Below are 12,469 nucleotides of genomic sequence, written 5' to 3' on the forward strand. Positions count from 1 at the left end.
GTGCTCGGAGCAAGATCCGCCGTGTCCTTGGATCCCACAGCTCGGGGGGATGCGCCGCGCCCGGCAGCGGGTGGGGTGGGGCAGGATCAGCTCAGAGGCGGGTCGGTGTCTGCAGGAGCTTCCTCGTGGTAGGGAAGAGGTGTGCTGATGGCTTCACACACGGTTCCGGGGGGTGACAGGGGTGGGTGAGAACGGCTTTGAGATGGGGCTTGATGTCTCCATGAACTTCCAGCAGCAGGTTTGTCACAGAGCCCGGACAGCCTGACTCCTGACACAGACAAGTGTGCCTGCGCGAGCCGGAGTTTCTGACCTTTGGGGTAAAATGCCGGGTTCAAGTGGGATATGTGGCAGGCGGTTCGGGAAGGCTGCACCTTCCTGGTACCTCAGCAATGGGGGAAGGAAGAGGGCAACAAGTGGCCGGGAGTTTGGGATAAAGGAAGCTGCGCCCTCCAAAACCTGGAGAGAGAAAACCCCGCGGGCGTGTGCCCCAGTGGACTCTGCCTGTATTTGAATGAAGCTTCAGGACTCCTCTGTCTCCTCTGTCTCCTTTATGGACACCGGCTTTCCGCAGCGAGATTTCCCGTACGCTTGGGACCGCAGCCAATGGCACTTTTTCAGGGTGGGGGTGACATCGTTTGTGGGGCTGAGGGACAGGATGGGGAAGGAGGAGCGGGGGCTGCCTCTGCTCGGGGCAGGGACACAGGTTCTTTCCTGCTGCGATGTCACAACGGTGTCACTGCCACGGGGCCGTGTCCCCTCCCGGGGTACAACACGGGGACTGTGCCATGGGGCTGTGTCCTTCACGGAGGTGTCCGAGCCATGGGGCTCTGTCCTCTCATGCGGAGGACGGGGGTCTGTGTCCCCTTCAGGGGTACGACACCGTCCCCACCCAATCTCCCGCCGGCTCCCCTCGCCCCGGGGCCGCCCCTGGTCCGTCCCCCCCCTCGCTGGGCGGAGCGGCCGCGCAGGCCCGGCCCCCTCCCGGACTACATCTCCCATGGTGCCGCACGCACCCGGCCCCACTCGGACTACACTTCCCGTGGTTCTCCGTGCGCCCACGTCCCCCCTCCCCCCTCCCCGGACTACATCTCCCGTGGTGCCGCACGGCGGGGCCCCCTCCCGCACTACATGTCCCGTGGTGCCGCGCGCGGAGCGGAGCGGGGCCGAGCAGCCCCGGCGGTGCCGCTCCCGGCGGGGGGGGCCGGGCCGGGCCGGGCCGGGCGGGGCCGCGCAGGTGGAGCGGCCCCATGGAGCGGCCGAAGATGGCGGAGCTGGAGAGCCTGGAGACGGCGGCGGAGCACGAGCGGATCCTGCGCGAGATCGAGAGCACGGACACGGCCTGCATCGGCCCCACGCTCAGGTGCGCGCCCTGCCCGGAGCCGCGGGGGGAGCGGGGCATCCTTGTCCCTCTCGGCTGCGGCTCCTCGGAGCTCCGGGGATGGGGAGGGTTTCCCGGGGCTGTGCCGGAGTTACCCTGGGAAAGCCGCTCGCGCCCTTTGTCGGTTTCTGTCACTTCGGCCGCGCCGCGGTCCCGTCCGCAGCGGGCACCCCTCGGGCTGCTCGCGGCTCCTTTGTTCTCCCGCCCAGCCCCTTCCCCGGGGCGCGCCCCCCGCCCCGGGACAGCCCCGCTCCGTCCGCGGGGTGCCGAGCCCGCCCCGGCCCGGCAGCGCTGCCCCTTCCCTGCTCCATCCATCGCTCTGCATCTGCCGTTCTTTGGGGATTTATTTGTGCGGCAGGGCAGCTTTTGCCCCAGTGGCTTCTGTAGTGTTAATCTAAAAGGTGTGTCCGATGAGGAATCACCCGATTTCTCAAAAAATGCGATTATTTTAGATCAATTATCCGCACCTAAGCCCTGTTCGGGCTTGCTGGACCAAGTCAGCATCGCTGCCCTGAGATGCTGAGATAACTCATCCCTCCTTCCCCGCCTTTAAAGTGATGGAGAAGTTCTCCAAAGAGCTTTGAATCCACCCAAAATGTTGTCTGAGCGCAGGTGTGTGCGTTATCCCCTGGATTAGGGGCGGTAGGAATGGAGAGAGGATATTTATAACTGCTTGTAGCCACATTCTGATCGCTGAGAGAAGGGGGGAGACAGGAGCGTTACAAAAATACTCGGGTTAAAATGGGAGCAGCTGTGTTATCTCCGAGTTAAATTCGGGGCCGAGTTTGGTGCCTGCTGTGAGGGGAATTTGGGGTTTCAGCTGCTCCTCGTCAGCCCCAGGTGCTGCCAGGGAGGGAATCGGTGCCAGGTGGGGATGGTTGGGTGCACTCAGGGCTGGAGCCCCCCTCGCACCCCTTCATTCCTGTGCCTTCGGTTTCCCCAAGTCATGGTTTGGAGCCGCTCCTGGGGCCTCTTTACAAAGCAGGGGCTCGGAGCTGTGGGACTTGCAGCGGTGCTGCAGCGCTGGCACGGAGCTCGAGTGGCAGAGCCTTGAATCTGTGGAGCAGCAGAGCTCTGGAGTCACTCCTGAGTTCCCCATTCCTTCGTTTATTTGGAGTTCTCGCGGTTTTCTTCCCGGAGCTCTCCCGGGAAACTTTTCAAGGTAACCTGAATAGCGGGAGGTGCTGGAAATTAGATTTATTAATCCTTAAAAACTGGTTTGGATGGGTGGGAGCTGCCGGGATGAAGAGTGTGGGTGGGTTTTTTTCCATTTCAGAGGACGAAGTGCAGCTGATCTTGTTTCTTGGTATTAAAGTTAGGTGAGGAGTTGGGCTTGATGTGGAGCTTTGCATTCCCACAGGAGAAACACTCAGAGTGTCTGGGCTGGGAGAGGTTTGGGTTTTATTCATTCGCTGTTGGGTGTGGGGATATGAACGAGCAGCAAGGATTTGGGGTTAATCTGCAGCAGCTCGGGGTAAACACGAGAGTCAGGAGAAGAGGATGGTGGAAACTTCTTTAAAAAAAAAAAGGTGACTCATTTCTTGTGGGCATCATGGAATAATTGTGTGTCCAGGAGCCAGGCTGGCTTCTCCTCCAGGACCGGCATTCCCAGAGCACAGCTCCGAGCCTGGCTGGAGTGCCCGGGGTGCTGCTGCTGCTCGGGTTTGGAGCATTGGGGTTTTACCAGGTCTTGGCCCTTTTGGGTTTGCAGAACTGGGGTTTTATCATTTCCTGGTCTTCTTGGTTTGCAGAATTGGGGTTTTATCATTTCCTGGTCTTCTTGGTTTGCAGATTTGGGGTTTTATCAGTTCCTGCTCTTCCTTGGTTTGCAGATTTGGGGTTTTATCAATTCCTGGTCTCCTTGGTTTGCAGATTTGGGGTTTTATCAGTTCTTGGCCCTTTTGGGTTTGCAGAATTGGGGTTTTATCAGTTCCTGCTCCTCCTTGGTTTGCAGATTTGGGGTTTTATCAGTTCTTGGCCCTTTTGGGTTTGCAGAATTGGGGTTTTATCAGTTCCTGGTCTCGTTGGTTTGCAGATTTGGCGTTTTATCAGTTCCTGGTCTCCTTGGTTTGCAGATTTGGGGTTTTATCAGTTCTTGGCCCTTTTGGGTTTGCAGAATTGGGGTTTTATCAGTTCCTGCTCCTCCTTGGTTTGCAGATTTGGGGTTTTATCAGTTCCTGGCTCCTCGGAGATGTTCCTGGGGGCTGGAGGGGTTCAGAGGGGAACTGCAGGGCCCAGCCCTCGATCTGTCCGGGTGGGTTCGTGTCCCAGCCAGCAGGGAGAGCTTTGGGGGATGGGAAAGGCTGAGGGCAGCAATTGCTGCCCTAGGGCCGGGCAAGGAGAAGGTTCCTCCTTGAAGTCCCTTCCAGCCCCACTCCCCCTCTAGCTCTGGGGGCTCCATTGTGCAGCTCTGGGAGACAGGAATTGCTTCCCAAATGGGAATTGGGACCCAGGGAAGCGCTGCCCCAGTCCTGGGGCTGGGAGGAGCTGGGCCAGGGCTCTGTTTCCCCACCCCCCAGGTATGGGGTGTTTGGAGGACACCGAGCTCGGGGATCTGTGGGGAGCTCTGTGATGCTCCTGGAATCAAAGCTGGGATGTCTTTGCTGCTTTTCAGCCTCTCCTAATTCCACCCGTTGCTTCTAATTCTGCTCCCTTCTGCTGGTCTCATTCCTCTTTTTCCCTCTCTCTCCTCACACCTGATTTTACAGAGTAATTTTGGGTCCCCTCTTGGTCTGGGTTTTGAAGAATCCCTTAATTCTGCAGGGCCGGAAAACCTTGTAGGGGAAGAGAAACTTCCTGGCTTAAAACCAGCTCTTGGCTGAACTCTGACACCCAAGCGCCCTCATTTTTATTGCATTTAATTGAAGTTTGTTGCTCTTTCTGTCCCCTTGAGCTGGGTTTGTATTTCTTTTTGGGCAGTCGGTGATATCCCGGCCCTGGTCGCTGAGTGGGGATGGGTAACAGTGGGGTTTTCTCATGGCACCCCATAAAACGGGATTTGTAACCTCCCCCCTTTGCCCTGTGCTCAGCCTGGCCTCCGAGGGCTGTCCCTGTGATATCTGAATTTCAGATCTTCTAAAAGCAGCTCTTGGCTGCAGCCTGGGCGCGTTCTGCCGTCCTTCCCTGCCTGTGCTCCTCTGCAGTGTCCTTTAGCACCCGCTGGCACCTCGTGCCTCAGGCTCAGCCCGGATTAAGTCACTTCTTAATCTCCTCTCTGCTTAAACAGCTTGGGCTGCGCAGGGCTGTCCCTCCCGAGAGCCCCGGGCTGCTCTCGGGTGGCATCGGCAGCTTTTGGGAGTTGATGAAGGATTTTTAAGCAGCGTTTGATAAATTCAGGAGGTTTTTAATCAGCGCCTGATGAGTTCAAGCCGCCCTGGGAGGCCGCACAGGTGCGCTCACAACATTTTCGTGTCTCCTCTCTACTTTAAACTCAGATAAAATCTCATCACCCCACAAAATTTGTGGAAAAAAAAAAAAAAGATGAGAAAATCTCATCGTGCTGCAAAATTCAGCTTTTCCCTGAGAGGCTGGAGCTGCCTTCGCTCCGTTCTGGCAGGAATTGTCCCTTTCGGGGTGCTTTCCCTGGAGCTCAGTTATCCCTGGAGCTCAGTTATCCCTGGCCTGGAGGGTGTCCCTGCGCCTTTCCTGCCTCTCCGCAGTGCCAGGTGCTGGCGAGGCTCGGCATTCCCGGCTGATCCTCGTTATTCCCTGCCCGATTCGGGGCTTTTGTGTCCTCTGCAGAGCAGCTCGTCCCTGCTTTTTGTTCCCTCGGAGGTGTGTGTTTGCTTTCCGGGCTGGTCCTTGGTGCTCCGGGCTTTATCGATCCTGTCGGGGCTGGTGCTTCCCAGAGTCCTGCTGGAAAATCGGGGATTAATCAGCCAGGCTGGGCTTTTGTGTAAAACCATCCAGATCTGGAACTCTGTTCAATAGAATTGTTCAGCTGTTTAAATTATTATTTAATAGTAATTAAAATTGATATAAAGAATGTTAATAATTTATTCTACAATAATGTTATAGAATATATAATATAAAATAATATATAGTATATATAAAATAAGTATAAATATATATATAGTAATACATAAATAGATATAATATAAACATCTATATAAAAAGATATAAACATCTATATAAAAAGATATAAACATCTATATAAAAAGATATAATTTTAAATATATATAATATATAGTATACTATTTAATACATATTATTATATCATATCTAATAGTATACTATATAGAAATAAATATAAATATCAATATATAATGATCTATAACTAAATATGAATATAGATAAATATAAATATTTATATATAAATATAATATAATTGTTAATACATATAACTACATATAATATGCTATTTAATATATATAGTAATATATAATATGAACATAATATATGAATAGATATAAATCTTCATATATAATAATATATAAATATAAAACAGATAATAAATATTTATATAAAAATATTTTAATATAAAAATAATTTTTAATATATAATAATACCACATATAATAGATAATATAAAGGAACAATAAATTGCATATTTAAATTCTTTGTTATTTCTAGTGAAGCTCTGTTAAATGTAAATGTAGCTGCAGGGGTGAGAGCCGGGAGCCCAGCTGGGGTCGTGTCTGTGCCGAGCAGCTCCTGCCTGGGCTCACAGCAGCCCCGTAGTTCAGCCGTGTTCCCGAATTCCTTTTGCAGTTATTCCCATTCCTCCTCCATCCCAGGGGCCGGGATTGGGGTTTTCCATGCCCGTTCCCTGTTCCAGCATCATTCCATGGCCGTTCCCTGCCTGTGCCCAGGTCAGCTGAGACAGAGGAGCTCGAGGTCCTCCTGCCTTCATTTTTTAGGATTATGGGGCTTGTGAATGGAATGTTTGACAGGTCAGGGAGTCGTGGAATGGTTTGGGTGGGAAGGGCCTTCACTGATCCTGTTCCACCCGCCTTCCGCTGTCCCAGGGTGCTCCAGCCTGGCCTTGGGCACTCCCAGGGATCCAGGGGCAGCCACAGCTTCCCTGGGAATTCCAGCCCAGCCTCTCCCCACCCTCCCAGCCAGGAATTTCTCGAATCCTGAGCTGGGGCTGATGCCCTGGCCAGGGAATGTTCTCCGGGTTATTTTCTCCTACAGCTTCCAAAGGAGCTGAGTTGGAATTCTGACAGCCCTGGGGCATCCGGGATTCTGGAGCTGAGCTTGGAAAACTGAGGCTTTTCCCTTAGAAACTTGGGGATGGAGCCCAGCAATTGCTGGGATTCTTCCTGAGCCCCCAGCATCTCCTGAGCTGGGAGCTGTGCCTTTGGTACGAGCTCTGCGATAGACTCCGATGGAAAATGGATCTGGGTGGAGAAATGGCGCGGCTAAAGAAGGTTTGCCTGTGGGGTATCCCGGATTTCCAGGAGTTGTGTGGGGATGGGAGAGAGGGCTTTGGTAGGGACGGAGCCAGGGCTGAGTTGTCTGGATTTAGAAAAGCTCGGGGAGTTTGTCCAGGCAGGCACAGAGCTGGGTTTGTGTCCGGTGTATTCCGGAGTCGGGGAGCGGTGAAGGAATTCCTGGTCCCTCCTGGGACAGCCTTCCCTGGGATTGCCAGGGTAGGAGAGAGGAGGGAGAGCCTGGATCAGCCTTGGGATGAAGGGGACCTTCCCTTCCTTCCATTCCTGGTCCGTGCTCGTGGACCATGCTGGGGCTCGCTCAGGGCTTGTGTCCCTGTTCCCGCCTCCCGGGAGTCACCGTCCCAGCTGGATCTGCTCCCTCCACCTCATCTCGGCCTTGGTCGTGGCTTCCCGGTGTCCAGGCTGGCACTGGCGCTCGGGGCAGGCGCTGCTCTGCCTTCCAGCGGTGCTGTCACACCCCGAACCCGGCCGTGTGCCTTCCCTGCCGTTCCCGGAGCCCGTGGAAGCGCGGCACGGAGCCCAGGGAGCAGGAGCATCCCCTGGAGCTGGAGGCTGCGGAGGAGGGGGCCAGGCTGGCCCGATGTTTGTTGTGGGGGTGACACGAGGACGATGTCTGTGGTGCAGATGTGGGACGAGGAGGAGCCGCAGCCTCTGGATGAACGGCTCCCCTGGGAGATTCTGGAGCGGAGAGGGAACTTCTGGTGTCTCCTGGGACAACCTTCCCTGGGATTGCTGGGCTTTGTCTGTCAGAGTAGGAGAGAGGAAGGACAGCCTGGACCGGCTTTGGGGTTTTTCCCTTCCTCATGCCAGGACTGAGAAACATCTCTTGAGGGTCCCAGGCACAGCAGGAATTGAAATCACCCAGAAATCACCCAAAAGCCATCCCCAGGATCTGTAAAACCCCCTGAGGCTGAACACTGAGAGCTACAATGCCACTGAGTGGTTCTGACATTGTCTCAGCTCCATGAATCCCGTCTCCCATCAGCCCCATCCCTTTTTGCTGGGCAGTAATTCATGGAATATCAACTCCCAGCAAAGAAGCAGCAGCAGAGGCTGTCTAGACACAGAGTGCTGGCCACTGAGCTTGCTCGGGAAGCTGCCTGCAACAGCTCTAAGTTGTCTGCTCATAAAAACCTCCCAGGAGCTTTTGAAGGATCTTTCAGCCCACTTTCCTGCCACCCACACAGGGAATCTGCAGGAAAAAAAAAAAATCCCAATCCTGATTTTTCTCTCCTGAAAACCAGCCCGGGCCTCTCCTCGTGGGTCCGTAATTGAGTGGCTTTTGAAGCAGAGCTCCTTGCAGTGCTGCTGGAATTGTGTTCTCATTCCCTCTGCTCTGGCTGATGCTGGGCAGCTCCCGAGTTTTTTGGTGGGGAGGAAGAAGAATCAGGAATTTCTCCTGGGAAATAGTCAGCATTTATGATCCGAGCTGGTCTGGTTTAGTGTGTGGAGCACTGACATCGTTGCCTGAAGGGTTATCCTCAGTTATCCCAGGTTTTAGGGATACTTTCCCCTCAGCAGTGCTGAGGTTCTGCAGACAGAGCTGGTGAATCCCTGCAATTCCCATAAACCCTTTTCTCCCAGCTCTGCTGCAATTCCTGAAAAAATAGCAGGAATTTCTCCTGGGGAATAGTCAGCATTTATGATCTGGGCTGCTCTCGCTTAATGTGTGGAGTGTTGTTACCTCTCCCTCAAGGAATACCCTCAGTTATCCCAGGTTTTAGGGACGCTTTCCCCTCGGCAGTGCTGAGGTTCTGCAGACAGCTCCGAGATGTGAATCCCTGTAATTCCAGAACCCCTTTTTCTCCCAGCCCTGCTGCAATCCAAAGGCAACAGATTGTACTGCTCCATTATTTATACCCTGGATTTTCTTTCTCACCCCAGTCCCTTCCCTTTTGGAATTCCGTGAATCCCTGGCAGCGGGGGACAGCTTGGCAAATCCCTGTTCCATGGGATGCAGACTCTTGGGAGCATGGGGAATTATGAGAGTGAGGGCAGTGCTGAGGGGTGATAAGCTGAAAGAGGAGATTTCCCTGGAATTTCGGGGAAAGGCTGCTCTGCTGCTGCGTTTGGATGTCCCCGGAGCTGCCACTGGGATGACTTAGCAGTATCTCATCCCGAGCTGGCAGCTGAGCTCGTCCTCGGAGGGCGTTGTGGAAAAGCGGGGAGCGTGGCTGCTGATCCCGGTGCAGGCAGAGTCCCGTGGGGTTTCCACCCCCACAGACTTGTTCCTCTCTGCCTTTCTGGCTGCGTGGTTTGAGGAATTTTTGTCCTTTTCCCCCATAAATGCCACAATCTGGCAGCTCGGGCCGGGGCTGCAGCTGAGGGTCGGAATCGTTGTCCCAAAGGAGAGCAAACAGAACCTTTGGGAAAAGACTGAAAGGGCCGGGATTGCTTCATCTGGGGAAGGCAGGGCAGGCCCACAATCTGTCATGGGCTGGGGAGGATGAGGAAAAGCTCAGGGCTGCAATCTGGGCTGAAACTGCAGCATGGAGAGACGAAGGAAGTGCTCCCTAATGGAGAAAATCCCAGGAATGCTCCTGCATCCAAAGCTTTCCTGAGTTACCCTGTCTCAGCATGGAGGAGTGCTGCTTTTCCAGGGAGACACAGCAAACGCAGCCACGTCCTTCCTGGGGTTTCCAGGCTGGGCTTTGGGCGCAGTTTGTGCCGGAGATTCTCCGGCCGGGAGCTTGCCATGGATCTTTCCTCCCCCACTCCTCCCTCGCCACTGGAATCCTTTCCCATTGAAACCTTCGGAGTGCTGAGTTCTGTGGTTGTGTCTTTAGTTCCTCTAGGGTGGAAATTTGGTGGCTTTGGTTGCTGGGACCGGGTCTAGGCTGGCACAGCGCGTTAGGACCGGGTCTAGGCTGGCAAAGAGCGTTAGGACCAGGTTTAGGCTGGCAAAGAGCGTTAGGAGGAATTTTAACTCACTTATCTTTTTTTTTGCCTCCCTAGCTGCAGGTTTTTAATGAATTCCCTCTTTTCCCTGGCAGAGCTGCTTTGATGGCTCATTATCCCGCTGCTGCTCTTGCTGTCGCTCCTCACACAGCTCTCACCTTTCAGGGATGATTCTGGAAGGATCAGAGGGATCGGGATGCAGATTTGCCTGGAGGTGTGGGAAGGGGCACAGGGATCTTTCCTGCTTTGCTTTCTCTTTTCCTTGCCCTCTCTGAGCTGAGCTGTGACCTTGACTCGTGGCCCTGCTGTTCCCCCTCCCCAGCGCCGCTTCCCTTGGAGCCCCTCAGTTCTGGGGGGCTTCAAAGGGTTTATAAAGGCTTTGTCCCCTGCCAGTGTCCCTCTGACACTTCCCTTGTCCCTTTGTCACCTGATCCTCCCTCAGTGCTGCTCCCTTTGCAGCTTTTTGGCTTTGGAGCCGGTCCAAGGGAATGGTTCTGTGTCCTCTGCACAATGTCAGCTCCGTGTTCCTCCCTTGCGCAAAGCCCCCGGGAAGCGCTGGATTTCGGGAGCGGAGATTTATGATGGCATTTTCATTGGGAGTTTGCAACATTCAAGTGCACTTGGGTGTCCAGATCGCCCTGGTTAACAAGGCTGGCTCCTTGCGAGAGTCCTGGTGAAGGAAATGTGGGAATGCCACCCAGAGGATCTCTTGTCTCCATTGCTCTGTTGTACTTTTTACATATTTATTAACTATTCCATCAAAAATAGAATAATTCCTACTTCTGCTTTGCCCAGTCACGTAGAAGAGTTTTCCTTGATTCCCACCCCCTCTCTCTGGCAGCTTTCCTGCTCCTGATGTTTGAAGCAGCTCCTCATTATTCCGATATTAACTGATTAGCTGCTCACACGGCCCTGCTGTTGGCGTGGATCGCTCTGCACGTGTGCTGAGCTGCACTCCAGCCTCTTGAATTTTCCAGAGTGGGAAATTTTTTTTTGTCTCTTTATTCCTTGAAATTCTCCTCCGCTGCTGTTTAACCCCGGTGAGGGGGGGTGAATGTTGAAATTCCGTTTCAGAGTTGCACCTGGGAGCACAGAAACGGCTTTGGAGCAGCTTCGTGCCACCCACCAGCATTTAACGCTTGTAGCTGCTCCTTTCTAGTTCCCTTTTTGGCTAGGGAAGGGGTGGAACCCCCCACTGCTGTTACTGCCTGGGATGCGGGATGGTGACAGTTTTATCCCTGCTCCCAGCGAGGTTTGGGTGTTTTATCCCATTGTTAGCACCTCAGAGGGATGGAGGAGCAGCACTTCCCGCTGCGGGTTATCCTCTGGGAAGGAAATCCTTTGGCAATCCCAAACCCTGAATCCTGGCACGGCTCCCTCGCGCCCTACAGGGTGGGAAGGGTTTGGGATTGGGGCAGGCACGGTCTGGCAGCAGTGGGATGGGGAGGTGACCCCGTGGAGGAGGTGGATTCTGGGAATCGCTTCCCTGGGAGTCTGGAGGGTGCTTGGCTCTGCTTCCCTTGGGCTGTCCGGTGCTGAGCTGGGGACCAGCGGTGACACTGGCCTGGCCGAGGGTCCCCTCAGTAGGAGGTGGTGTCCTGTGCCTATCCCAGATCCAGGGTGGTATTTGGGGGGCCAGGATGTCCCTGTGTCCCTCTGGAATCTCAGCTCCCTCTGCTCATGCAGGTGTGTGACACCCCTGGCACGGAGTGGCAGCAGGGCCAGGGCAGTGCCCGTCCCTGTGCTGGCACTGCTGGGGCACCTCCAGTGCTGGGGGCAGCTCTGGAGAGACCCTGAGGGGCTGGAGCTGTCCAGGGAAGGGAACGGGGCTGGGAAGGGGCTGGAGAATTCCTGAGGGAGCTGGAAAGGGGCTCAGGCTGGAGCAAAGGAGGCTCAGGGGGGACCTTGTGGCTCTGCACAAGTCCCTGACAGGAGGGGGCAGCCGGGGGGGTCGGGCTCTGCTGGCAGGGAACAGGGACAGGAGGAGAGGGAACGGCCTCAGGCTGGGCCAGGGCAGGCTCAGGGTGGATATTGGGAATATTCCTTCCTGGAAAGGGCTGTCCAGGCCTGGCACAGCTGCCCAGGGAGGTGGTGGAGTCCCCATCCCTGGAGGGATTTCGGAGCCCTGTGGATGTGGCACTTGGGGACGGGGGGCAGTGGTGGCCCTGGTGCTGCTGCGTTTGTGATTGGACTCGATGATCTCAAAGGTCTTTTCCAACCTCTGGGGTTCTGTGATTCCCAGGGAGCAGCTGTCCAGACTCTCTGTGGGTTCAAGGAGCCACCAGAAGGGCTCTCCTCGGGCTGTGCTGCCACCAGAGCGGTCCCTTGTCACCCCGGCCAGGGCTGCGGCTGCTCCTGCTCAAGATGCTTCCATCCCCAGGGCCATAATTCCTTGAAAAATCTGGATCCAGGAGCTCAGGCTCTGCAGGATTTCCTGTGGCTGTGCTTTCAGAAAGAACCTCCTTTAATAAATCTTCAGGTGCGGCTTTGGGTCATTGCAAAGATTTATTTGGCCAAAGCTCCCGGGGACAGGGTGGGATTGTTGGAGTCGCCCTGTACGGGGTCAGGAGTTGGATTTGTTGATCCTTGTGAGTATTTTCCAGCTCTAAATAATTCCCTGATTTCTTGGGAATGCCCAGGCTGCCGCAGGAGTGAGGATGCACGGTGTGCTGCCTGCTGGAACTTCCTCCCTCTGCTTCCAAACCCATTTGGATTGGGAAAATGAGCGTAGGGATGATGGGTTCTGCTGCGGGGGCTGGCAGGACAAACACCCTGCGCGGTGCTTCCAGGCCCTGGGA

The 12,469-nt window shown here is 54.7% G+C and overlaps 1 protein-coding gene across 8 annotated transcripts in view; it reads left to right on the forward strand.

Annotated features, from left to right (window-relative positions):
* The first annotated feature begins 1,181 nt into the window (after positions 1 to 1,181).
* The window catches only part of EXOC6B (exocyst complex component 6B), a 271,080-nt gene continuing 259,792 nt past the window's right edge, over positions 1,182 to 12,469 (forward strand). For 6 of the 8 annotated variants that reach the window (XM_048303539.1, XM_048303541.1, XM_048303542.1 and 3 more), the window contains exon 1: positions 1,183 to 1,360. In XM_048303539.1, coding sequence (XP_048159496.1) covers positions 1,248 to 1,360 — 113 coding nt within the window. In that variant the 5' untranslated portion in view covers positions 1,183 to 1,247. Of the gene's footprint in view, positions 1,361 to 12,469 lie in introns of all 8 variants that reach the window. The other 2 variants (XM_048303538.1, XM_048303540.1) reach the window with 1 other exon arrangement.

Source organism: Corvus hawaiiensis, chromosome 5 (genome assembly GCF_020740725.1).
Source record: "Corvus hawaiiensis isolate bCorHaw1 chromosome 5, bCorHaw1.pri.cur, whole genome shotgun sequence".
In the NCBI taxonomy this organism is placed as follows: domain Eukaryota; kingdom Metazoa; phylum Chordata; class Aves; order Passeriformes; family Corvidae; genus Corvus; species Corvus hawaiiensis.